General features: G+C 39.4%; 3 protein-coding genes across 3 annotated transcripts; 2 read left to right on the top strand and 1 right to left on the bottom strand.

Annotated features, from left to right (window-relative positions):
- Positions 1 to 625: 625 nt before the first annotated feature.
- On the top strand, positions 626 to 2418 carry LOC103432461 (probable galacturonosyltransferase-like 4). The gene has a single exon (XM_008370658.3). The coding sequence runs from the start codon at positions 750 to 752 to the stop codon at positions 1842 to 1844; it is 1095 nt and encodes a 364-aa protein (XP_008368880.3). The 5' UTR covers positions 626 to 749; the 3' UTR covers positions 1845 to 2418.
- Positions 2419 to 9082: 6664 nt separating this feature from the next.
- Positions 9083 to 11288, top strand: LOC114824069 (uncharacterized). The gene has a single exon (XM_029100370.2). The coding sequence runs from the start codon at positions 9608 to 9610 to the stop codon at positions 11126 to 11128; it is 1521 nt and encodes a 506-aa protein (XP_028956203.2). The 5' UTR covers positions 9083 to 9607; the 3' UTR covers positions 11129 to 11288.
- Positions 11289 to 12544: 1256 nt separating this feature from the next.
- LOC114824068 (RNA demethylase ALKBH10B-like) lies at positions 12545 to 17618 on the bottom strand. The gene is made up of 7 exons (XM_029100369.2): positions 16905 to 17618; positions 14547 to 14677; positions 14302 to 14419; positions 13974 to 14075; positions 13740 to 13855; positions 13410 to 13564; positions 12545 to 13325 (listed from the first exon to the last, which is right to left on the bottom strand). Exons 1-7 carry the CDS (start codon positions 17446 to 17448, stop codon positions 12848 to 12850), a joined length of 1644 nt encoding a protein of 547 aa, XP_028956202.2. The 5' UTR covers positions 17449 to 17618; the 3' UTR covers positions 12545 to 12847.
- Between the last annotated feature and the right edge of the window lie 8547 nt (positions 17619 to 26165).

Raw genomic sequence — 26165 nt, 5'->3', positions numbered from 1 at the left:
ATAATAATGAAAATAAGCCCACATTAGATGACCTCGTTTCTGACATATTGACTTACATAAATTGGGAATATATAATAAAAAAATAAAAAAACTAACGAAAAGTCTAAAAAAAAATTTCTTTTAACGAAAAGCCATTTTTAAAGGTATAGTGAATAGTGTCAGTTAAAGGTAAAAATATGATTTTTTGTTAAAAATGAATAGTACCGGGAGTATTTTGTTAAAACTCCCTAAAAAAAACCCAAGGGACGGGTAAGTGAAGTATGCTTGTTTTGAGTTTGATTTTCATGAATCCGATGTTGAGGTTCTCAGTTGTTGGAAAATAATAGTTTTTCAAGTTTATTTTTTACTGCTTGAGTTTTTCTATAATTTTAGAATTTGGACCTAACTCATTAGAATTAAGTTTTATTTAGAAATTAAAATTTAGTTTATTATAAATAAGTTTCTTATTATTCACTTGTGTGTAATATATGCTTGATTTTGGGACATGGGGTCTTACGTACCATAACTAATAACCTTCCCTTTTTACACATAAAAATCCCCTTCTCTTCCTCCGAGTAATATTCTCTTCCTCACAATCCCACCAACCTCCCTCCTCCCCCTAAATTTTTGTTTTCAATCATTAATCTCTAACCTCTCCCCTAAACCGTCTCTCAACCAGCCTAGCTATGGCTACCACTCTCCCTCGTCCTCCTCTTCTTCCTTGACCCCCTCCAGGGCCTCCACCACCTTCTTCTACGATTAAGGGCAGGATGGCCACCTCATCGACATCTCATGGCCTCCTGTCTCTCCTCCTCCTCATCTTCCTCCACTGCCTCACCCATGGTGCCGCCACCACAGGCATCCGCCTTGGCATCATTCGGAAAATTTCTCCAGATGTTGCCATCTTTCAAGAAGCTCCAGCTTTTCGAAACGGGGATGTTTGCGAGCATGCAAAGAAAATTCACATCGCTATGACACTTGACTCCAATTACCTAAGAGGCACCATGTCGGCTGTGCTTTCAATCCTGCAACACTCGACGTGCCCAGAGATTGTCGAGTTCCACTTTCTCTGGGCACGGTTCGAGCCCGAGGTGCTCTCCAACATCAAATCCACCTTCCCCTACCTCAAATTCAACGTCTACCGCTTCGATTCGAAGAGGGTACGTGGGAAAATATCAAAGTCGATACGTCAAGCCTTGGACCAACCCTTAAACTATGCACGTATTTACCTAGCCGACATAATCCCAGTTGATGTGAATAGGGTTCTATACCTAGACTCGGACCTTGTGGTTGTGGATGACGTGGCAAAGTTATGGAAGGTTGACTTGCAAGGCAAGGTATTGGCAGCGCCAGAATATTGCCATGCAAACTTCACCCAATATTTCACAGAATCGTTCTGGTCCGACAACGAAATGTCCAAAACGTTTGAGGGCAGAAATCCTTGCTATTTCAACACAGGGGTGATGGTGGTGGACGTGGATAAATGGAGACAAGGTGGGTACACTAAGAAAATGGAGGAGTGGATGCTAGTGCAGAAGCAGAAGCGAATTTACCATTTGGGGTCTTTGCCGCCGTTTTTATTGGTTTTGGCTGGGGACATCACGGCCGTTCATCACAGGTGGAACCAGCATGGACTTGGTGGGGATAATCTCGAAGGCAAGTGTAGGAGTTTGCATCCTGGCCCTATAAGCTTGCTGCATTGGAGTGGGAAGGGCAAGCCCTGGTTGAGGTTAGATTCAAGAAAGGCCTGCACCGTTGATCATCTGTGGGCCCCTTATGATCTCTACCGTTCATCAACTCATTATTTTGAAGAACGAGAGATGATGAGATCAACGGTGTGGGAAGGGCAAGAAGGTGAAAAATAGTTTTGGAGTAAAAAAATTGGGTCAGGGGGGATAGGGAGTTTGATTAACTAGAAGAGCAAGAAGGTGAGAAAATGGTCACTGGGACCAAGAAAAAAAAAGCAAGAAAAAGTATAGAAACAAAAGTAAAACTTTAGTGAGTAAATTGATTGGGCTAAGGCTGGTTAATTGCAAGGAGGGCATATATATTTACTTGGAGGAAACACATGGAAGAGGAAGAAGACTTCACAGTGTTTGAGTTATTTTTTCTTCTTCCGATGAAAATGTTATCGGCATAGCTTTCGACCACCGGAAGATCCTCTTACCGGAGTTTTATGGCGGCCCTCAACGTTATTTGTTTAAATATGGAATTATGTCTCCATATCCAGTTTAGTGTATAATTAAGTTTATTTAGCCTAACAATATGTTGGTACATTTTTGTTTTCCTTATTTCATTTTTGGTACAATTTTTCTTGTACCTTCTTGTACCTTCTTCTACCACCAAACAAGGCTCCCAATTCCCAAATTTTGATGGGAGTCATGTGGTAATTCAATTAGAAATATCCAGTCTTGGATAGGGTATATATTGCTATCCACACATCATTTTTATTTTTCACACACCCCTCTTAATTTTTGGCCATTAGATCAAACAAATTGAAAAAGATCAATGATAAAAAATTAACAAAAGTGTGTCAGAAGTAAAAATAGGTATTTGAATAACACTTTCCCTCAGATATCCTCCACCATTTCAAATTTTTATTTTTGTTATTTTGTTATATATGATTCTTTTTCCTCATGGTTTCAATGTTGAATGTTGATATGAATTCGTTTCGGGGATCAAATGGTCACACTAAACAAATTTAGCTAATGCCTTCTTATCGAGAAATTTAAAAACTTTCAGTATAACAGTGACGCAATCACATAATGTTCTAAATTCAAATGTTGTAATTTGAGTGAACAACAAATTTGACAATTTTTAGTTCACCCCTTGGACCCGACTGCAAATTCTCATGTTACATTGATTTGACTCATTTGAGCATAGCTATTTCACCTTTCGGAAGCTCCTGCGACTACCCAATAATCTCAGTAATTGAAACTTGCAACCCCAGTGTGAACTGCAGCCCGACGAGCCACCATGCCAACCGCCATATATGACATATAGCTAGGGCTAAGACTTACTCGACTAAATGCCATTGTTCCTCCTCATAGCTTCCTTTCTACTATGAATAAACGCTTTTGATTTTTCGTTTATGTTTGGAGCAATGTGAAAAAGTGGTATTACGCGCCTTAAAGCAATCTTTGATCCTTTTGAAGAAAGTTGAGGTTCTATCATAAAACCAATTGACAATATGGAGAGTAGCCCAACTTACTTATAAGCACATACAAGGTCTCTCATCCCATCAATGTGTAACTCATTTTCAACACATTTATCTTCGTCTTCTATCTCCATTACTAGTGTCAACTTTTCACTACTCATTGCACCCTTTTCCTTTCTTCTTCTCATTTTTCTCTTTATCTAGTTTTGGTACATCCTCAATGCTCCAAACCTTCTTCAGGTTGCTTTGTGTCCGGAAACATCGCCCTCCACAGGTTCACCTACCTTGTCAATCTGCGTCGTCATCGGTTTGCTTGGAGTGAACTTGAATCTGAATACCTGAATCCTTCTCCGGCGTTTGGCGAGCCTCGTGAAGGTACGTTGTCTCAACCCCATTAGGGTTAGCAGCTGGAACCATAGGTTGTTCGTCTTGAGGCATCAGATGACCTAACGTTACTTGCTTAACATGGCGTCTAGCAACGAGGCTATTCACAATGAAGGTGAAGAATGAGAGATTTTTCAATGTGACCGTCACACGAGATGGTACACCATGTGTCCCTATATAAATGGTGGGATATGTGTGTTAAAATGTTGATAACTTAAAAATTAAAATTTTCTACCATTTACATAAAAACATGTGGTGTACCATCCGTGTTCCCATCACAATTAAAAATTTCTCATGAAGAACCTGTGGCAAAAGCCGATAGGCTGCTTGAAAGAATTTAAACTAGGTTTATAGAGACTGATTTCATAAACTCAACTCAATTGAATTCAGTCCTTGCTGCTCTTCAACAGCAGCATGTTCTTTATACAAGATTTACATACACGCATGCAATAATAAAGGTCACGCATGCAATAAACAACTACCAGAAAGTGTTTGTCTAGCTGTGTGAGTTTATACAATATTCTTCTGTCCATCTTCATCAGCATCTTCGACAAGGTCTCATGGCTTCCATTTAGAGTAATCATTTCAAGTCAGCAGCACATGGCTTAGCAGCACATGACTCAGGTCAAGTCAGCAGCACATGGCTTAGCAGCACATGACTCAGGTAGATCGAACTGCATGGATTGCTGACATGGAGTGGTGTGCTGACCTGGAGGAAATGTAGGTTTATCACGCCCCCGCAAGCGAAGCGGGCGTGGACGCACGAGAAGCTTGGAGAGTAGATAACGGAAACGAGGAGAGGACAGACCTTTGGTGAGAAAGTCTGCAATTTGATCAGCAGTGGCAACATAGCCAACTTGTAGTTCTTTGCGGACGACCTTTTCGCGAACGTAGTGGTAGTCAACTTCAACGTGTCGCATTCGCGCCTGATATACAGGATTAGAGGCAACAGCAAGGGCACTGATATTGTCGCACCACAACCGTGGTGGAGAAAGAGAAAGGTGCAGGTCACGAAAGATATGGCGGAACCAAGATAAAGTGGCTGCCGTATAAGCCAGCTGTCTGTACTCGGCCTCAGTGCTGGATCGAGACACCCCGCGCTGTTTCTTGGAGCTCCAAGAGACGAGATTATCACCCAGAAAAATGCAATAACCCCCAGTTGAGCACCGATCGTCAGGATCCCCGGCATAATCGGCATCAGCAAAGGCAGTGAGGGTGAGAGAGCTAGGTTTATAAACAATGCCGTGATCAGGAGTGGCTTTCAAGTATCGAAGTATGCGTTTTACAGCAGCCCAGTGAGTAGTGGTGGGAGAATGCATATATTGACAGACCTGATTGACGGCGAAAGGAATATCCGGTCTCGTGAAGAGAAGGTATTGGAGAGCGCCAACGATACTCCGAAAAAGTGTGCCATCAGATAAAGGTTCACCTTCATAGAGACTTAACTTGCGTCCAGTGGTAGCGGGAGTGGTGAGAGGTTTTGCATCACACATATTTGTCTTTTTGAGAAGGTCCAGGATGTACTTGGATTGAGTAAGATACATGGCAGTGGGTGTCCGCTGAATTTCCATGCCCAGAAAATAATGCAAAGGACCTAAGTCCTTCATGGAGAACTTTTGACCAAGTTGTTGAATAAGCTGAGAGATATGAGAAGGGTTATTACCCGTAACAAGGATGTCATCAACGTAGATCAATAAGTAAATGACAGTGGACCCATTAAAATATGTGAACAACGACGAATCTGCGAGGGATGCCTGAAACCCTAGATCTTCAAGATGGTGGGAGAAACATTGAAACCAGGCACGGGGTGCCTGTTTGAGACCATATAGTGATTTGTGCAAGCGACAGACATGATTTGGAAACTGAGAGTCCACAAATCCTACAGGCTGCCGCATATAAACAACCTCTGCTAAAGAACCATGTAAGAAAGCATTCTGAACATCAAGTTGTCTGATAGGCCAGTTGAAGTGAAGAGCAACTGAGAGGACGAGGCGAATGGTTGCATGAGTAACTACCGGACTGAACGTCTCGTCATAATCAATACCATCTTGTTGGTGATAGCCATTGGCGACTAATCGAGCCTTATACCGCTGTATTGAACCATCAGAATGCCGTTTGATCCGATATACCCATTTATTGGGAAGCACATTCATGGAGGGAACAAAGGGAACCAATGACCATGTTCCAGTGCGTAAGAGGGCAGTAAACTCTTCTGCCATGGCCTGGCGCCATTCTGGAGATTTGTTAGCCTGGGTAAAACAAGTAGGCTCAAGCACAAGATTAGTGACAGTAGAAGTAAATGCATATTTGGGATTAGGTTTGTGAATCCCATCCTTGGCACGTGTGGTCATAGAATGAGTAGGTGGAAGGATCCTCTGAGAAGAAGAGGATGTAGAAGGAATGTGACTTGCATTCGTGGGTCCTAGAGGAGTGGATATAGGGGGAGTAGGGATAGGTAATATTAAGGGAGGAGTAGGCGTGGGAGTGACGGTTGAGGGTAGAGGTGGTGGAGTAGGGTTAGGAGGGATGGGAGGTGACTGTGGGCGGTATGGGAGGGATGGACCTATGTCTAATGTCATAGTGTCGGTGGAAATGGTTGGTGATGGAGACACGGGAGTAATGGATTCTTTATATGGGAAACAAGTTTCATCAAATACAACATGACGAGACACAAAAATTTTTCCTGTAGACATGTCAAGACATCTATAACCTTGGTGATTTAAAGAGTAGCCAAGAAAAACACAACGTTTGGAACGAAACTGAAGTTTATTACTATTATATGGTCGAAAATATGGAAAACATGCACACCCAAAAACCTTTAGGAAATCATATTGAGGAGATTTGTGAAAGAGTTTTTGAAAGGGAGAGTCATTATGTAAAACTTTAGTGGGTAAACGATTTATCAAATAATTGGCGGTATGAAATGCATCATCCCAAAAGGATGTGGGAAATGAGGAATGGGCAAGAAGAGTGAGGCCAGTTTCAACAAGATGGCGATGTTTACGCTCTGAAATTCCATTTTGTTCAGGATGATGTGGGCAAGATAAGCGATGATGAATACCATGATGAGTCAAGAAAGCTTTGAAATTGTTACTAAGATACTCACCTCCCCCGTCAGTTTGAAAAGATTTAATGGTGGTATTAAACATATTTTCAACTAATTTCTTGAAAGCAACAAATGTAGAAAAGACATCAGATTTGAATTTTAATGGATACAACCAAGAATATCGAGAGAAATCATCGATAAAAACTACATAGTATTTAAAACCATTAATTGAAACAGTAGGAGAAGTCCATACATCTGAATGGACCAATTGCAAAGGAAATGACGATTTTGAATTAGATAAACTAAAAGGTAACTTGTGACTTTTGCCCAGAGGGCAAGACTGACAAAATGCTCTTGTTACAACGCCATTGATAGGCAACTTATTGCTAGAAATTAAATTTTGCAAAACATGAAAAGATGGATGACCTAATCTAGAGTGCCAAATGGAATTGGACACCCTAGCACCTAGGAATGCAGAGACTCCTTTAGTGCATGATGAAACTGTTGAGAAGGGGTAGAATCCATTGTTACTCCGGCCGTGGAAAAGCATCTTCCCCGTGTGAAGGTCCTGAACACGATAGGCGTGTGGGAATAAAGTTAGAGAACAATTATTATCAGTGGTGAAGCGATGAATGGAAATGATATTAGTGGATGCATTAGGGCAAAGTAATGTGTTTGGGAGATGAAAAAAGGCTTGGGGTGTACGAATGCAAGTGTTACCAACATGAGAGATTTTCAAACCTGTTCCTCCAACGACGCCATTCACTTGATCAGTACCGTGATATGGTCGAGCATTCGTCACCTGAGCAGGATCATTAGTTATGTGGGCATTGGCTCCAGAATCGAAAAGCTAATTCTGGATTGTGGGAGCACTGGCAGCATAAGCCTGAAGCTTTGGTGCTGGAACGCACCCTTCATAGGACATGTTAAGACGGTTGTAGCAGTCAATTGCGGAATGGCCATAGCGAGTACAAATTTGGCATTGAAGCCTGCCATTAGGAAAGGAGGTCTGAGAGGGAGCAGGACCAAGGAGGCCATCAGGTTGGCGAGATGGAGAGCCATGGGATGATCCGTGACGGGAAAATGAGCTACGACCGCCATTGCCACGACCTCGAAGCCCGGAGGAGGAGCCACGGCCTCTAAAGGGAGGAGATGGACGACCACCATTACGGGTGGCTGCAAATGCAGTAGGGCCGGTATCTGCAGTGAAAGCAGAATGCATTTTCTGGCGGCGTTCAGCACCAAGAATGAGTGCTTCCAAAGCACTGTACGTAATCGCCTCGTGACGGGCTTGGGCGGAGGCAACCGTGCTTTCATAAGCAGGACCAACATTATTAAGAATGATGGCAACGATGTCCGAATCTGAAACGGGAGCACCAGAGAGAGAGAGAGTATCTGCAAGACAATTAATCTTATCCAAGAATTCAGAAATGGAAGAGTCACCTCGATGAGTATTCATCAGCTCACTACGAAGCTGAAGGAGACGACCGGTGGACTGCGAAGCATAGCGGTCACGTAAGGTCGTCCAGGCAGAATGGGAGCTAGTTTTCCCAATTAAGGCAGCACGAATAGTTGGGTGAACAGAGGAGTTAATCCACGACAGGACTGTGGCATCTTGTTGAACCCAGATTTCAAACGCAGGATTGACTGCGTCAGTGAGGTTACCATTCGCATCTTTCAAGAATGCAGAAGGACATGGACTGGTTCCATCGATAAAGGAAACAAGGTTTCGGCTACGAAGAAGTGGAAGCATTTGAGCTTGCCAAAGGGGGTAGTTGGTACGATCAAGTTTGATGGTGAGAAAATGGGAGGCATTTGGGAGGGTAAGAGAAGTAAATTGAGAAGCCATGGAAAAAAAAAATGGTTGTGTCGTGAGACTTTCAGCTTTTTGATACCATGAAAGAATTTAAACTAGGTTTATAGAGACTGATTTCATAAACTCAACTCAATTGAATTCAGTCCTTGCTGCTCTTCAACAGCAGCATGTTCTTTATACAAGATTTACATACACGCATGCAATAATAAAGGTCACGCATGCAATAAACAACTACCAGAAAGTGTTTGTCTAGCTGTGTGAGTTTATACAATATTCTTCTGTCCATCTTCATCAGCATCTTCGACAAGGTCTCATGGCTTCCATTTAGAGTAATCATTTCAAGTCAGCAGCACATGGCTTAGCAGCATATGACTCAGGTCAAGTCAGCAGCACATGGCTTAGCAGCACATGACTCAGGTAGATCGAACTGCATGGATTGCTGACATGGAGTGGTGTGCTGACCTGGAGGAAATGTAGGTTTATCACTGCTTACTATTAAGCTTCTCCTGCACTGCACGACTTTTTAACAAATCTTAGGAATTGTGATTAGGGTAATGCTCCTACATATAAAATTTGGTGTCTCATCTCTATTAGAGCGATGATTTAAATGTGGTCTATAAAATGTAGTCTTTCTAGCATTTTTTGCTACGATTTATACATCATACGTATATATTAGTCAGTTAAATACAGACTCGTTTTTAGTATGTGCCATTTTATTTCGACAAGTATAAACTGTATGCGATGAAAATTACAGATATATCCACAAATCCACAAATATCTTGGAGGGGTCTCTTGATAGACTTTTCATTGTGCTAGACGATGCTACTTTAATAGCCTAACAACCCAACTCATGGAACTTACGGTACAACCCCATACGGGGAAGATCCGACATGAAGGTGTCAGACCTTCGTGTCGATTCGAGTTCTTGGGACAATTAACATGTTATTCATCCAATAACTTAACAACATTATTTTTTATTTTTAATATTTTTGATACAAAGATATATTTATACTCAAGAGGAGGTGAGAAGCTTAGGCTAAGTCACAGCTTTCGATAATATCACTACGCTCTACCGTCGTCCCTGCTTGATAGGTGGGTCTTGCTCAATGTTGGGTCTATCACAAAGAATTAGGCACACAGTCCATTCAAATAATTGGGCCTCCAGTCCATTCTTTATGTTGGACCCATCTGCGTAGTTAAAGCCCACACTTGAGCCAACTCACTGATGTGCGCTCTACACTTCAAGCGCACGTTAACATTCCTAAATTCCCATCTCTCTCTCTCTCTCTCTCTCCAATTTTCTGGTAATTCCCAATCCCTCTGCTTTCCCAAATTTTCCTCCATGAATTTCTTCAAATCCGTATTCTCCGACGACCCAGATCCCTCCTACCCCGAATCCGAATCCCCAACGACCCAACCCAATCCCAACCGTACCGGCAACACCGGCGGATGGAATTTCGGCGATCTGATCAAAACCCTAGCGACCAAATCCGAGTCGGTGATTGAGACATACCGCCGCGACCTGCAGGAATTCGGGTCGGGTCTGAAGAAAGAGATGGAGGTGGCTCAGGGGTCGTTGGAGACGGTGGGGCACGTCATCGACAAGTTCGGGAACACAGTGCTGAAAGGGACGGCCGAGATCATCGCTCAGGGCAAGGACGCGATCCTTGCCGACGACGAAGCGGATTCCTCCGATGCCAAAGATCAAAGCTTTAGCTCTCAGCAGGGCTTGAATTCGAAACGGTACAGTAGGTTTGACGCTCAGGTGCGTGCGATTCAGGGTGACCCTAGCACTTACTGCGAGGAGCCTGAGGATTTGGATGATTACGAAAAATGGAAATCTGGGTTTGATTTGGAGGAGAAAGGTGAAGAAATTGGGAGGCTTTTCAAAGAAAACGGAGCTATGGAGGGGATTTACAAAAGTGTTGTTTCGAATAGCGTTGATCACGAAAGCTTTTGGTGTAGTTACTTTTATAGGGTTCATAAGCTGAGGCAGGCTGAGGAAGTGAGAGTGAATCTCGTTAAGCGGGCGATTTCTGTTGAGGAGGATGAGGAGTTAAGTTGGGATGTTGATGATGATGAGTATGATGACAATGTGAGCAATGTGGTGTCGAAAGAGAATTCGGGGAAAAGTACTGAAGTAGCTGCTGAAGGTTCTGGTAAAGATGGGAGAGTTGAGGACTTGAGGGTTGGGAATGAGGTTGGAGAGAAGAGTTCCAATAATGTGGGAGAGGGGAGCAGTGTTAGTGAAGAGACTAATGTGGTGTTGAAGAAGGGCGATTTAGCCGCGAATAGCGAATTGGTCAGCAAAGATTCTGAGCAAAAGATTGTTATGGAAGAGAGCAGCCCTGTTGGGGAATCTCAAGTTGTTGATCAGAAGAAGGGTAGTGCTTTGGAGTTGAGTGGCGAAAAGGAGTCCAAAAAGAAAATGCAGGTAGAAGGGGATTCCGGGAAGAAAGATTTACCATTGAAATCGGAGGAGAAAGCGGCAGTGGAAGGGAAGAAGAATGGGGCTGCTGAATCCGGTAAAGACAATGAAACGCCGGAGGCAGAAGACCTTGGGTGGGATGAGATTGAGGATCTTAGCAGCATTGATGATAAAAAAGTTAGCCATGGTGGTGGAAGTGGAAGTCCTACTGATAAAGCCGAGCTCCGAAAGCGGCTCAGTACTGCAGCTGAAGAAGAAGAAGAAGATTTAAGCTGGGATATTGAGGATGACGATGATGATGTACCAGCTAAAACTTGAGTAGCAAGTAAATTTGAAAGTTCTTGGTTCTATTTAGGCACGAAATTTTTTGTACTCCCCCAATTTGTTTTTTAAGTGTAATATATGTAAGGGGGGATTCTTTTAAAATTTTCCCTTTTGTTTTGTATCAGTTGGTTTAAAATGCAAATAGGTTCCCTTAGGGTGCGTTTGGTACGTGGGACGGGACGGAACGGGACGAGGCGTTCCGTCCCGCGTTTGGTGCGCCAAAAATGGGTGGAACGGGCTGTTCCACGGGACAGATTTTGAGTGTTTTTGCGTTCCACCTCCCCCCCTGGAACGGGTTTGTTCCACGTTTGTGGAACGCAATGTTTTACCATTTTAAGACAAATATACCCCATGTTTTTTTCAAAAATTACACCTTCGTCCCGTCCCGTTCCGTTCCGTTCCGTCTGCGTACCAAACGCACCCTTATATCTGAGACTTCCTTAGCAAAAGTTTATTTAGATGTTGTTGGATAATGACTTAGTAGGAGCGTCTAACTACGTCATAGGCATGTCTTGTGAAAACTCGAGAATTTCTGTGTTTCGGTCCCACCTGACCCCCTCTTGTTCCACCTGGTGCGAGAGATGTCCTAATCAAACAGCACGACTGAAGCAACGCATCTCGAAGGAAATCAGGAGGTGTGTCGAACCACATGCATTCCAAAGCATGTGCTAGATCTACTTATGAAGCGCGGTTTTCACGTTTTTAATGTGAATTATATGCAGTCCCTTCTGCGGCATTTGCACTGAACAGATGCCCACAACGTAGCCATGGGTTCTAATACTGCCAAAAGAGTTGGCCGTTTCTCATCCAAGAGAAAGTTGTTGCATATGCTTGTATGCCTACCGAACCCCTTCATCTATTGACTCCTTGGTGCAGTAAGTAGTAGCTGTGCGTTGATATTGATAAGTGTAATGTCGAAAGCATGCAGATTTTTCCCCACTGATGAAGGATCTTGATGCCCCTTAGAGTCCTTTGTTTTGACAGAAATAGGTTAGGTTCAGCGTTCAAAACTCTCCATTATAATAATGGGAGTTTTAACGTAACACTTCTGATACGGTTCACTTTTAACGAAAATAATATTTTTAATCTAAAAAGTCACTCTTGGTATTATTCACTTACAAGTTACAACACATTTTTGTCCTTTTGATTAAAACTCAAAAGTTTTCAAACCATTTTCATTAGTTTTTCTTATCATTTAAAAAGGACGGATTTGCGATAATTGTTTTCAGTCAGTTTTTTTGTTGTGTTATGTTTCTTTTTCCACTCTTGGTTTCAATGTAATGGCCCTAAATCCGCAAGAAGCGTGGTTTAGCGCATTTGTCCTTGCACTGGAAGTCTTGTGTTTGGATCCCCTTCACCTAAATATCGCTTGTATAAAAAAATTTGCGGCCATAAATCGGAAGGAAGGACTATGTGAATAAAATAGTTTAAAAAAACTTTCAACATAATACAAAATTCAGCTCCTTTTACTTGAGCTAAAATTCACACCCCACAATTTTGATACTCTACTAAATCTGAAGGCCATACACCATCCAAGAAAAAAGTACTGTAATCACCCCTTCAACCCTAATCTTACAGCACCTAGGCTCTGTTTGTACAACAAGAAAATACTCCTGCAGAACACAAGTGCGAACGTGAACGCAAACTCTGCTGATTCACATGGTTTTTGGACCCAGGGCTGCCTCTGGCTAACTTCGGACCTTCGTTCTTCCGTTAGACACTGATGCCGGGCTCAGAAGTGGAATCTGCCACATGTGTTTCTGCTGGGGAAGGGAGTGCCATAAGCCGTCCCTTTTGGGCGCGAGGTGGAAGATGCTTTGCTGGTTTTCTTGACCCCCTGGTCCAGGGCAAGAAAACCCCGGTACCACTTTGAGGAACTTTTCGAGGGCTCATTACCATGGGACGAACGGGGGTTATCATGACTACTGGAGCACGAAGGACACCCCATTTGGGCATCACATCCATTGCCTCATAACCATTGAGAGCTGCTCCATCTGGTACCGCGTATGGGCTCACCATCCCGGGTTGCCATAGAGTCATGGCACCATTGTGGGTTGGAGTTTGGGGCGACTGGAACTGGTTGGAGTCTACTCGGACTCTGAAGAATGTAATGCTCACCCTTCTGTTTGGAGATGGACACATCACGTGTCGTGACATGTCAGCACTGTTTCCCCTCATGACTAAAAGGGATCTGCAGAAGTTAAAACATTCAACGTTTTCGCTTTTCAATCACCGTGAAAAGATACGTGAAACTGAAAGATCTAAGAGTACATACCCTTGTTTCAGCGATAGCATCAGCGGCCCCTTGTAGTTCCCATCATTATCGCTTAGAAGGGTGCGCCCGAAAGCCATTGCTGATTCAGAGAGGAGAAGAGTGGCGATGGGCTGGTCCAAATGGGGTGGTTTCAGGAATGGCTGTGAATATTCTCCCTGCAAAAGAATGATTGCCATTAGAACTGTTTCTCTCTTAAATTAAAATGAAACTGCATAAACAAAGACTCATAACACAAACCAATGCCGTGAAGCGCCCTCTTTGCAGCTATGTTCCTAGTAAACAATAGCAGAGGCGGTAACAAGACAATGCAGCAAGCAAAACATAGAATACCTCATCAAAGAAGTTGATGATGCAACCATTCGGTCGTTTATACTCCGGAATTAACTGCCATAGTACAAAATGATCAATCACATCTTCGAGAAGAGCTGGAATCGGCCCTATATTGTCTATAAAAACAAATTAAAGTTAGCTTCGGTATTTAGTATAAGGCCCTGTCCGGAATTTGACAAACTGAATGACATTTATAAAATAGTTCAAGTATGCATTACTAGTTTCGGTTATTACTTGTAGTGTCCTCCTTGATCTGCCCGAAAATTGGAACGCCAAACTGAATCAGCTCTCTCCTGTTTCCCTTAACCTGCTTGTTGAACAAAATGAAGGTCTCGCCTGTATTCAGTCAAGAAGATAAGAGTTAGATTCTTGAATGAATACTGATAACTTAGAGTAGCCTTTCCTATGTTAAAAATCGAGTTAGCCTCGATAAAGCTACATGGAAATGATTTCGCATTCAAACTTCAGAAGCGAATTTTTTTAAGAACAAATGGATATCTACAAGACCACATTTAACAAGATAGAACCCTGGATGAGTTTCACAAACAAGGGATTCCTTTACCTGAGAGCTCTCCATTAAGTCCAGCCGTGTGGAGATCATTTACGAAGTCAGTCAATCTGCAGAGTTCGGTGTCAGTGAATATGTCCTCGTATAGCTTTAACCCTTTCACGACATTCACCTGCCAGTTTCGGTTATCTGCTAGTCAGTAATAAATAGCTACCTGATTTTCTTACAAGCATATACAGCATAACCAACTCTTTCGCTTCTCTCTTATACAGTAATATTAGACTGAAGAAATAACTCACCATACGCCCTCTGACCAACTCCTTTGCTGAGAAACCTTTCGTCAATTTGATCTGGGTACGACGCTCCTCACACTCGTCATGATTAGAGCATATCTCCTCGTTTACTGAATTGAGCTGCGCTTCTTGTGAACCTGCAGTAAAAGTATGCAATCGAATTGTTAAAAAAAATGCATTCGGTAATCAAAGGAACTCACTAGCAATAAATCATAATTAGTAACAGTTGCACAAGTTAAACAACCAATTATTCACGTAAACATTCACATACTACAAAGGGAGAAATACAATGAGGTTATTTAACAAAGGCGAAATCTAAGACAGACCAACTGATCCAAAAACCAGTTGGTTTATGTTGTTCTGAAGTCAGCTAGCGTATAATTAAGCAACGAACTAGAATCTATCGATGCCAATATAACTATCAAACAGAAATGATGCAGAGTTTCCATCAAATTCGAGTCTACAAACATCACATTTGCAATAGATCAGTGATACTCATGTATTGTACGCAAAGCTTTGAAACATAACAGAACAAGAGTGTTTTTTTTTTTTTTACTGTTAATACCGTAAATCATGTATAATCTTCTCTATATACCGATTTAATTGTTAGTATCGTGAATCAGGCGGTACATAATAAACTAAACAAAGAATTTTTACTTCATTTTTAATTGATTTCCAACACTAGACCTTTCACAACTGATAAAAAAAATCCACAAAGAATTGAATTAGCTTCTATGATTGTGGAATGCGTATCTTGAACACAATTTCTAAAACATAAAAATTGTGATATGGGCACTTTATTCCTTATAAGCCAATGCTTCTACCTGCCGTTCATAAGTGCTTTTATAAAACGCAAAACCTAGCGCTACTCACCACGCACAACCAAATAGGCAGGACACAATAACAAACAAAAATGCAGTAAAGCTACACACAATGCACCACTATAAACATTCAGAATATCGGAATCTTGAATAGTGGATTCGGGTGTCCCGCCAGTTGTTATTCACACATTGCCAATGTGCCATACATTACTCGAAACTTGCACGAATATAAAAAAATAAATTTTAACGAAAAGCATCCGGTACTATTTACTTTATCATTTATTTTATCTTTATTGTTAAAACTCAAATTTTCTAATTCTTTTCATTAGTTTTTTTATAAAAAAAACTACATGTGCACTATTAACACATCAACTAGTCCTTCTAGTTTTGGCCAATATGTGCACGATTACACACTACTCGAAATTTGAATTTTCTCTATTTATGTAATCGTTTTTAAATCATGTTAACATTTTATATTATTATTATTTTTTATCTTATTAACTTTATAAAAAAATCATAAAATATTAACGTGGAGAATGACATCCAAACAGGAGGGCAGACCATTTGTCCCCCAGAATAATAACTAATTTTAATGTTGGGATGACCACCCACACTCTGTCAAAGGGCACCTAACAACCCAGACCGAATCAACAAACAAAACCCCACGCGGTCACGTCAGCGGCTCTGATCAAGCGCCGCCCACCCTTTAACCAAAGGGCACGCATCTCGAGAAACTAACTATGACACCGAGTGCATCCAAACTTTCCCCTAGCCTCTGAAAAACCCCGCTAAAACCTCGGAAAAAGAATTCAGCCACAATAAATAATTTTTTAACTTTATTAATTTCCAATTATTTTTTGGAAATTTTGAAAGAATATCATATAAAAAAAACTAAAGAAAATAACTTGAAAATTTTAAATTTTAACGATAATAACAAAATAAATAGTATCATAATTAGTTTTTTAATGTAAAAATATAATTTTTTGTTAAGATAAACAGTATCGAATTTTTTTTTGTTAAAGTTACTAATTAAAAAAGTGAGATATTTATTAAACCAGAAAAATTAGAAGTCAATCCGTCAAAACGCAACGTTGAATTGATGAGGAGAAACGGTTTTTCAAGGAAATGTAAAACGGACTTGTTTTGAATCTCGGATCTGGTGGAGGGCGGAGATAAAAACACGTTTTCATTTGGCTCCTAAAATAATGGGCCAAAAATTATTAACTAATATAATAATATATTTTTGCAATCAGAGAAAATGATGTAGCAAAATCATTGTTATTTTCTCGGCAACCAAACACAGGAGCAAAAAGCTCTCTAGATTCCAAACAAGGTTTTTTTTTTCTTTTTCTCACCAACCAAACGGACCCTTCAGAATACAAGAAACCTTCTCAGCTACAGTACGTAGCTTCAATCGGAAATAACACAGCTGAATAAAATATTTTCAAAAATTCGATCGCAAAAATAAAAAAATTCTACCAGTTCATATCAAATTTCAGAATCGTATGTAACAAATCCAAACTGTAGAGGAAAGGAATCGGACCTGAATCAGTAATCTCGCTATCCGGCGACGCCTCTTCTTCGGCAACCTCATCGGCGGCGACGATTCCATTACTCTCCGCCACCTTCTCGTCACTATCCTTGTCTTTCTCGGCGTCCAAACACGACTTAACCTCGTCGCTCTTGCAATTTTCTTCTGCTCTCAAAACGTTGCCGTTCTCCACGCAGTCTTCCACCCTTACCTTCTTCGGCCCGACGTTTCGCAGCTCCAGCATCACATCGGCAATGGAGTGGTGCCTCTGCATCTGGAGCACCGGGATCCAATTGATCCTTCTCCGATGTATCGCTGCGAAAACAGAGGCGTACTCGGCGCCTCCTCCCCCGCTAAGCTGAGTCAGGTGGCCGCAGAGGGCATCGATGATTGCATTTGCCGCCGCGAACTCTCCTCTGTACCACCCGATAATTGCGTCCTTCGCCAGCTGGTCAGATACCACAGTCACCGGAGCCTGCATCGGCATCATTGCGGGTCCCAACACGGGGGCGGCTCCATCAGTCGGCGACGCAGCTGGCCCAACCGCCATCGCCATCTATGTTACCGTTAATCCCGAAAGCAATTCCCTTCTCTTTTTTACGTACTCTGAAACCAAATATCGGATGCTTTTTCCGGCGTTCGTCTCAGTAATCGTTCGATATTTAAGGAGGAGAGAGAGCAAAGAGAGGAGGAAAGAGAGGAGAGAGAGGTTGAAGATTCACATGGAGGGGTTTGGGTGGGGAATACATATATACTGCCGGAGGAGTGAGAGTGGCTATGTCATTGTCGGCGGGGACCACCGTTTGACGTGGCAATCTTGAGGTGGGGGACATGGCGTTGAACGATGTTTAGGGTACCATTGGGCGAAAGAGGATGCTTTTCGAATCCATTAATCTTAGAAATTTCTACATCATAATTGTCAATCGTACATCGTGCGATCAGTTTTCGTCTGATATTATTTATGTTTAATTTTAAATAAAAAAGTTAAATGATTTATGATAGCACGATACATGATAAATGATTAAGATATGAGAATTCTAATCCGGATGGGATCCAATTCCCCATTGGGCCGAACTGCAGGAACCTGAATCCTGGTCAGATCCACTTTGTGAGGATCATAGGATTCGTCAATCATGTCCGTTCATCGTCTATCGTACGATCATAAATTATTTTAAATATTTTTGTTTCAAATTAAATACAAACAGTACTTGACAAAAATTGACAGCACGATTTATGATAAACGAACACAATTCACGGATCCTAGGATTCTCACCAAAAGGATCCGAAGCTGTTGCGAACTACAGAGGCGGGGACAGAGTGTAAGTAAACTAAAATGACGGAAATGACTTTTTTTTGTAATTTTTTTAATAATCCAACATCTCGATTAGCCATTTTTTTCCATAATTTTTTAATAATATTTTTTAGGGGTTACATGTTCGATTTTAATAAATATATTTGTGTTACCTTGTTGTAATTAGGCTCGTCGCAATAGCTTAAATTCGTTATGCACTTTGTAATGTTGTAAAACTCACATCGAAGATGAAAAAGTAAAAAAATATATATAAATTTAATTTGAGCTTGGACCCAAAGTGGTAAGTTAATGCCATTGATGATGGCTGATAAATAAGATGATGAGTAAACGCAGATTAGGTTGAAGGTTCAAAACTTTTAATAAAAAAATTTAGCAGGTTAACAATGTTGCTTTGTTTATCTTTGGTAGCTTAGTGGCAGTTTTACATTTCCAATTTATCTGCATTTTCATTAACTTTTTTGGCCTTAATACTTTTCCAAAAGTTTAAAATTTTATTAAACATGAATCTTATTTTAAATGGTACCCTAATTTGGTAATTTGGCTGAGTCTCAGCCTTATATTAATTCTAACCAAGTTTATCACATCCCGACTCGAGTCCCCACCACATGTCGGGCTCGACTCTGCCGTAGCACGATATTGTCCGTTTTGGACTCCGACCACGCATTCACAGTTTTGTTTCTAGGAACTCACACGAGAACTTCCCAATGGATCACCCATCCTGAGATTGCTCTCTCGTGAACTCACTTAACTTCGGAGTTTCGATGGAACCCGAAGCCAATGAGCTCCCAAAAGGCCTCGTGCTAGGTAGAGATGGGAATATACATATAAGGCTTACAGGATCCTCACCCTTGGGCAATGTAGGATCTTACAATCCACTTAGGGGCTCGACGTCCTCGTCGGCACACTTCCGGCCAGGGATTGGCTCTGATACCAAATTGTCACATCCCGGCCCGGGCTCGACTCCACCATAGCACGATATTGTCCGCTTTGGGCCCTGACCACGCCCTCACAGTTTTGTTTCTAGGAACTCACACGAGAACTTCCTAGTGGGTCACCCATCCTAGGATTGCTCTCGCGCGAACTCGCTTAACTTCGGAGTTCCGATGAAACCCGAAGCCAGTGAGCTCCCAAAATGCTTCGTGCTAGGTAGAGATGGGAACATACATATAAGGCTTACAATATCCTCACCTCGGGGCGATGTGGGATCTTACAAAGTTCATAATTTTAGTCTTATAAAATTAAATATTGGGTGGATATTTCAATAACTAACTTAACATGTATTGCAGAATGCGCGTATAGTTTATGATTTAATTCAAAGAATCCAAAGCATATTGTATGATTGATGATAAATTAATGAGTACTTTCATACCTATTTTATTTAGTCTCACCATAATATAAAAGTGAGATAAGTAGATAGTAGTGTTAGATGATATCTTAACAGGTACTCATTAACAACTCAATAAATTGATTTACCGCCTCTCATGTCGAATGCTTAAGCATAAATTAATGAGGAATTATGTAATTCAAATGTCTAATATTGGATCTAATTAATATGATCGTAACTAGTTAATTAATCAGTAATTATTAAATAGTACATTTGCACCTAATTGTCATACGAACTAATTACGAGCATCTCAACCCCCTAACTAAATGAAGCTTTTTGGCTACTTTAACAAAATTATAAAGCTCCAACAGGCTGGCTAACTTTACAAACAATAATTAGCTAATTAAATTTAGTTATACATTGGCCACCGAATGGAAAGCTCTTTGGTTGAGGTGATATAAATTGGAAAAGGATCCTCACCGGATTTTTTTTCTGGGGATTCTATGATCGTGTCTGTTCATCGTACATCGTGCGATCAGAAATCATTTGAAATAAAAAATTTAAAATTAAATATAAATAGTACTTAACGAAAATTGATCGTACGATGTACGATGAACGGACACGATCACGGGATCCCCAAAAAAAGGATTCGGCGAGGATCCCTTTCCGTATAAATTATCATGTAATCATAGTTTATACATTGTCGAATGTGAATTGTTGTTTTTGGTTAATTACTCTGCACTTTTGTCTTAGATCACCATTTGTAGCCTATCAATCATGAATTTTTTGGTTTACGAATAGTTGGCGTTGTTGTTTAAGGTAAGAAGAATATTAACGGATTAACGGTCTTTACTAATTAGCATATTGCATGCATGTAACGATTAATAAATTCTTTCACCTAAAGTGTATAGTTACGTGACCTCTATTATGTATTAAGTTATCAGAATCTTTATTTCCCCATTACTGATAAGTAAACAAGCCCTTAAATAAATTGTATCGAGTAATCGATTTGCTTGATCCATCATTTTAATCATCAACTAGTTATTTGATAGTAATTTTCCAGGTATTCCTTCTATGTAGCACTTTTAATCTATTTAGGATTTGTATTAGCACACTATTTTATACTAGTTCAATCCCTAATGAAGATACATTGACTTAGTGTGATGAGATCATGGTTAGCTCAACTAGCATGCTAAAGCTTTGATGAGATCATTTACAATGAAGATTCATTGACCTAATGTTAGTTAATGAGTGCTCTTAACTAACTGTATTTATTTAAAGGCTTTTTATCTAAAATGATCTCTGAGGTTGGTGTAGCTCCTCATTTTGGTTTTTGAGATTCGAAATCAATAGAAGTGGTTCATGAGTTTGTCTACCATCAATTATTTTGGTCATTCCGTGAAAAAATTTATGTTAAATATGACAAAAATATCCTCAATTTAATGAACAATGGGTAAAAATGATTTGACAAATTGAGGGTATTTTTGTCATTTTATCCTTATGTTAATGAGTGCTCTTAACTAACTGTATTTATTTAAAGGCTTTTTATCTAAAATGATCTCTGAGGTTGGTGTAGCTCCTCATTTTGGTTTTTGAGATTCGAAATCAATAGAAGTGGTTCATGAGTTTGTCCACCATCAATTATTTTGGTCATTCCGTGAAAAAATTTATGTTAAATATGACAAAAATATCCTCAATTTAATGAACAATGGGTAAAAATGATTTGACAAATTGAGGGTATTTTTGTCATTTTATCCTTATTTAAAGCAGATTTCTTGGAAGCACCAAAATGATTGATGGTGGACAAATTCATAGGCCACTTATATATATTTTTTAAATTTCATAGACTAAAGTGAGGAGTAATGTCAATTTTAAGGATCATTTTGATTAAAAAGTCTTATTTAAACTTTAGAAAAAAGAAAGAAATTGTTGATAATCTATGAAAAAACCAAAACACACTACAGAAACACAAGAGGTGGTTTTGCCCATAATGCTATTTGACATCACTACAAGTAGGCATAACAAATTTTATGACAAAGGCCGACCCAGAAAATGCCATATATGTGGTGCAGGGCAGCAACCCCATAACCAGGAAAGTTCGTTTTGGGTGGTAGGGTCCAATGAGAGAGCTCCACTGTTGTTGGCTTGTAGACGAGGAAGGAAAGTTGCGTGGGACCCAAGACTGTAGGGTGGTGACCTAAAGTTTTAGGGTTAGCAATTTGTGTGTTCGTCTTTGTTGTGTCCGCAGACTTCACTCTCCACCGAAGACATGGATGGATGGACGATAGCTTCTCAGCAGTTGCCACCACCATAAAAGACAGTAGTGGACTGCCAAATAATTAAGCCGGCTGGCTGTCTGGCTAAAAGCTGCTTATAACAAAGCCACTTACCACCAATCCGCTTATTACTTTTTTTTCCTTTTTTCCAGTTTTTGTGTTATTTTTGTGTTATTCTTAATAAAGGTTTGCTGTCTAATTCTCTAATTCTGCATGAAAAGAAAATAAGCAGCTTCTTTCATAAGCTTGACGTTTACCTGTCAATCCATGTGAGTTTATATCTTTATGTCATACTAATACTATAATGCACGTAAAACATCTGATTGACATTACATCAACATGAGAACATATCCAATTTTGTTTTAATTAGTACGTAACCCAACGTAGACTTCATTTCAAATTCAATTATGTGGTCCTTAATTGATACTCTAATGTTATCATAATTCCTTTCTTCTTTTTTCAAAAGGGGACTAACTGTTGGCTTTATACGGCAGTTGATCATTTCGGGGGTCGAGAAGATTTACATAGGCATTTCAGCATTCTCTTGGCCATCATCGTGTGATTCACCCACTGCTAGAAATTGCATCCAAGACAATGCTGCATGGAATAAGGACCTGAAATTTTTTGCAACCACTGAGCCACCATGTGGTGATTCTAATGTTATCATAATTAAAACATAGAATATCATGAGATAGAACTTAATGCTTGTATTACAAGATCCTCCATATATATATATGTATATATATATATGTATGTGTGTATATATATATATATATATATGTATGTATAGATAAGGTCGTTAATATATGAAGCTAGGGCTCCGCACGGACGCAAAACTTCAAAATGGAGTGTACTGAGCAAGCTAAACTAAAGTGAGGTGGAGGAGGGAGAGAAGGGACGGTATGCATCCTTTTAACAAAGAGCATTTTCAGTCGTGTCAACTGCGCACTTTGACATATTTTTATTGAGTACTTTATTTGTAAAAAGAAGGGTTAGAGAATCCAATTTGGGTAAAAACGTACCTGTCTCAAATTTCTCAATAGTATGGCAAATTTTAATCTTCCAATCAGGATAAAAAGTTCTTGTTTCTAAAAGGAATGACAAAGCCATCGCCTCTTTAAGTAAATTAAGAGGGAATAACTTAACTTTAAAGGCTTTAACCTTTATTAGAATCTGTGTTAATTGAGAGTAACTTATATGATACGAATACAACATTATATTGTTTTGTATAAATTTATATAAAAATGTACACATAATATTACATCATTGACACAAACTCTTTAATAACAATGCATCCGTGACAATGGCGCAGCTACCAAGGGACTACAATAGTCCCTAGCCGATCCTACCTTTTTTTCTTTTTCCCACTGTAACAGGTGATGTTGCTGCATATCAATCCAATACTCTTGAAATTCAAGTGTGCTCTAAATTCAAACTCTTTTTTGCTCCAGGCTAGTCCTCATATTTCTTTTCATCCCTCTCCTTATTATATCGACTTTTCTTTGGCTTTAACTTATATTTAAAAATTTTCTTGCTTACTCTTTACCTCATATTTGAGTTTCTGAGTTTGTGCAATGTTTTTAGTTTTCTCTATTGAATTTTGGGTCTTTCAATTTCTATGCAAATTAGTACAATCTCTCATGTTCTGAGTTCAAATTATCTACATATGTGAGCAGTCCTCCCACACATTTTCATGACATGTAAAACCTTTTCATAGTAATGGTAGATTTGTAATAAAATAAAACGAACTTTACGTGGCCAAGTTTTGCAAGGAAGCCAAGCTTAAGCTGAAACTATATAGTGGGGGAAAAGGCCATGATTCCATTTGCCTTTTTAGCTCAAAATCAAGGGTACCCATGAGACTTGTGAGGTCCATGTAAAATGGAGTTCAAAAAAGTGTGACATTTGGATGGAGACCCACAAAATCACTTTGTAGAAAAGTCAAAATTCAATTTCAACTTTTCACGCAATTTGTTATCCTCAAAACTTCATGCCAATAGAAACTCAACATGTATATCTCATGCCGTGAACATCAATCTTTTTCAATATAATTTAGCATATACTTAGAGGAACCATTTATTCTTGATGCTCTTGATAACGACATAAATCTATATATCGATCTCGTATTTGTACATACGTTTTCACTATGCATGCCAACTTTTAGGGTTCCATTTAGGATGTAACATTTCAAGCATGAAAACTTTAGTTACATGTGCTCCAATATAAAGAAAGATCTCTGAGTTTAGGTCAAATAGTTGGACGAAAATATTAATATTATGTTAAATATCTGGGTGTGGTAAGGTGGTTACTACATATTTTCCACATTTTAAAATTAAAATTATGGTATTTAGTCGAGGATCGATCTTATGTACCTATAATTAAACCTCTAATATGGATCTTACCTACAAAAATGGAATCCAGGAATTTTCTCAAGGGTGGGTTATAATTTCTTTATTCCGAAATGCTTCCATCTAGTTAACTGACTGGAGTCGTTTTGGGAGCTGCTTTGATCTAGTTGGCTAATTTTTGCTTGGGTGAGATATCTAATTTTCATCGAGTGAGACGAGTTTCCTGTAAATTAGCTATTTTGTTTTTCATAAACACAATTGGATTAGAACCAACCCACCCTAACCTAGGGATTTAAAAAAAAATATATTATTAAGGGAATGAGGAGGGGTTTGAAATTATTACAATAATTTAGAAGAGAAGGAGTTTCGAACTCCAGACGCATGAGTAGAAACCAAATACATTATCAACTAGGATATAAGACCACATGCGACTCTAACATAAGGATGACTCCGCCCTTGCTTGATTACCCGAAACTCCCAAGACGAAGACCATGAAGATACTAATTCATCCAAAAAATGTGACCATCCCTTTACTTTGAACGTACTTGAGCTTGTGATAAGTACTACTTTTTTTGTTAAATTTGGATGGTGGAGGATCGAGGAAGATGTACACAACTCACACGTATGTAACCAGGACCATATAAACTTGAAGTAGAAGTGGTTGCATATGATTCCATTTATTGAGAAAACGCAATAAAATAATCGAACATGTCGTGTGGTTTGTTCATGGCCGTGAGGTTGGGAGAAAGATAGTTAAAGAAGAAATCGATTCCTTTTCGTGATCTGTAACTAAAATCTCTATGATCGAAGGTGCTCGAAAGAAAAAGTTGATAAGTTTAGCCTTTAGGCTCTCTACCTCCTTTGTTCTCTATTCTCTTCCTTTTTATCTTTCATGCCAGTATCGGTAGATTATAGAAATATTTTATTAGCTTATGATTTTAGTTTGTTTAATATTTGTCATATCAGATGGTGCTTTATGGTGGAAATAATATATGCACTTTGATACATGTTTGATCCCGTTCATTCTTTTCTTTCCTTAAAAATTAATTATTTAACCCACTAACGTTATCGGTGTACTAAAAAACATTATTTATAGATTATATATATGTGAATGATTCTCATTGCCAACCTCAAAGTTGATGTCGATTTTTTTTATTTTTATCTTTTTGTTGTAATAGCATCTTCAAATTCAAACTAATGGTCTGTTGAGGCCAAATGTATAGCATGCATCTCCAAATTAATAATAGTGTGCAAATAATGTGCTATTTGTTTGCGTAATGGGTGGTGCTGTATAGAAGTATAAAACCGACACATTTGTTGACATATTAATTATTTAATATATATTAAAAAATGTGTGTGATGCATCCAAATAATTTTATCATTTAGCAATACTAAAGTCGTTTTTTTTTTTCACCACATGCGTGCCGAGATAGTATGATATTAACACTAATTAGAGCTGTCTCATAATCCAACTGGAATTGTTCGGTTAACCCTATTGGACTCGTTATCCATCTCTCTACTTCTCAAGGTAGTTCTACAAATTAATGTAAAGATAGATTTTGTGGACAGGAATGCAAAGTCATAGTAGGTCATGTAATTGGTTGAGATGATTCAATGTACTCAGAATATGGGATGGTACATCATACGTAGTGGGGAAAGGTTTTTTTTTTTTTTTTTTTTTCAAGTGTTCCACCATTTATATAATGACTTATGACGTATAGCCTGTGTTACAAGTACACTAAAAAATCTCTCGTAATTTGGTTGCATGACCTAAAGTGTTTTTTCCCCTCTAAGATTTGTGAAAGAAATATCTATACGTCTAAAACACTTGTCTGGTGTTTTTCCACGTGTTATAATATGATCAGTAGACGATATGGTTATGTCTAATTTTATAATAAAATAAACAAATATATATATATATATATATTATATTACAAATTGAGTGAATTTGTACATCATGTACCGGTGTTACATTTCTAAACCTAGCAAGTAACAAATTAATCTTAATATATA

This window comes from Malus domestica, chromosome 03 (assembly GCF_042453785.1).
Source record: "Malus domestica chromosome 03, GDT2T_hap1".
Classification (NCBI taxonomy): Eukaryota; Viridiplantae; Streptophyta; class Magnoliopsida; order Rosales; family Rosaceae; genus Malus; species Malus domestica.
Note: the sequence above shows the minus strand (reverse complement) of the source record. Positions and strands in the feature narration are given on the sequence as shown.

Bases quoted from the DNA above. Each gene is read 5' to 3' on its own strand.
- LOC103432461 (XM_008370658.3), top strand. From the start codon at position 750: ATGGCCACCTCATCGACATCTCATGGCCTCCTGTCTCTCCTCCTCCTC.
- LOC114824069 (XM_029100370.2), top strand. From the start codon at position 9,608: ATGTGCGCTCTACACTTCAAGCGCACGTTAACATTCCTAAATTCCCAT.
- LOC114824068 (XM_029100369.2), bottom strand. From the start codon at position 17,448: ATGGCGATGGCGGTTGGGCCAGCTGCGTCGCCGACTGATGGAGCCGCC. The intron at 14,678-16,904 runs GTCCGATTCCTT...CTTTTACTGCAG, and splicing joins TAGCGAGATTACTGATTCAG to GTTCACAAGAAGCGCAGCTC. The intron at 13,856-13,973 runs GTAATAACCGAA...TTGTTTTTATAG, and splicing joins GATCAAGGAGGACACTACAA to ACAATATAGGGCCGATTCCA.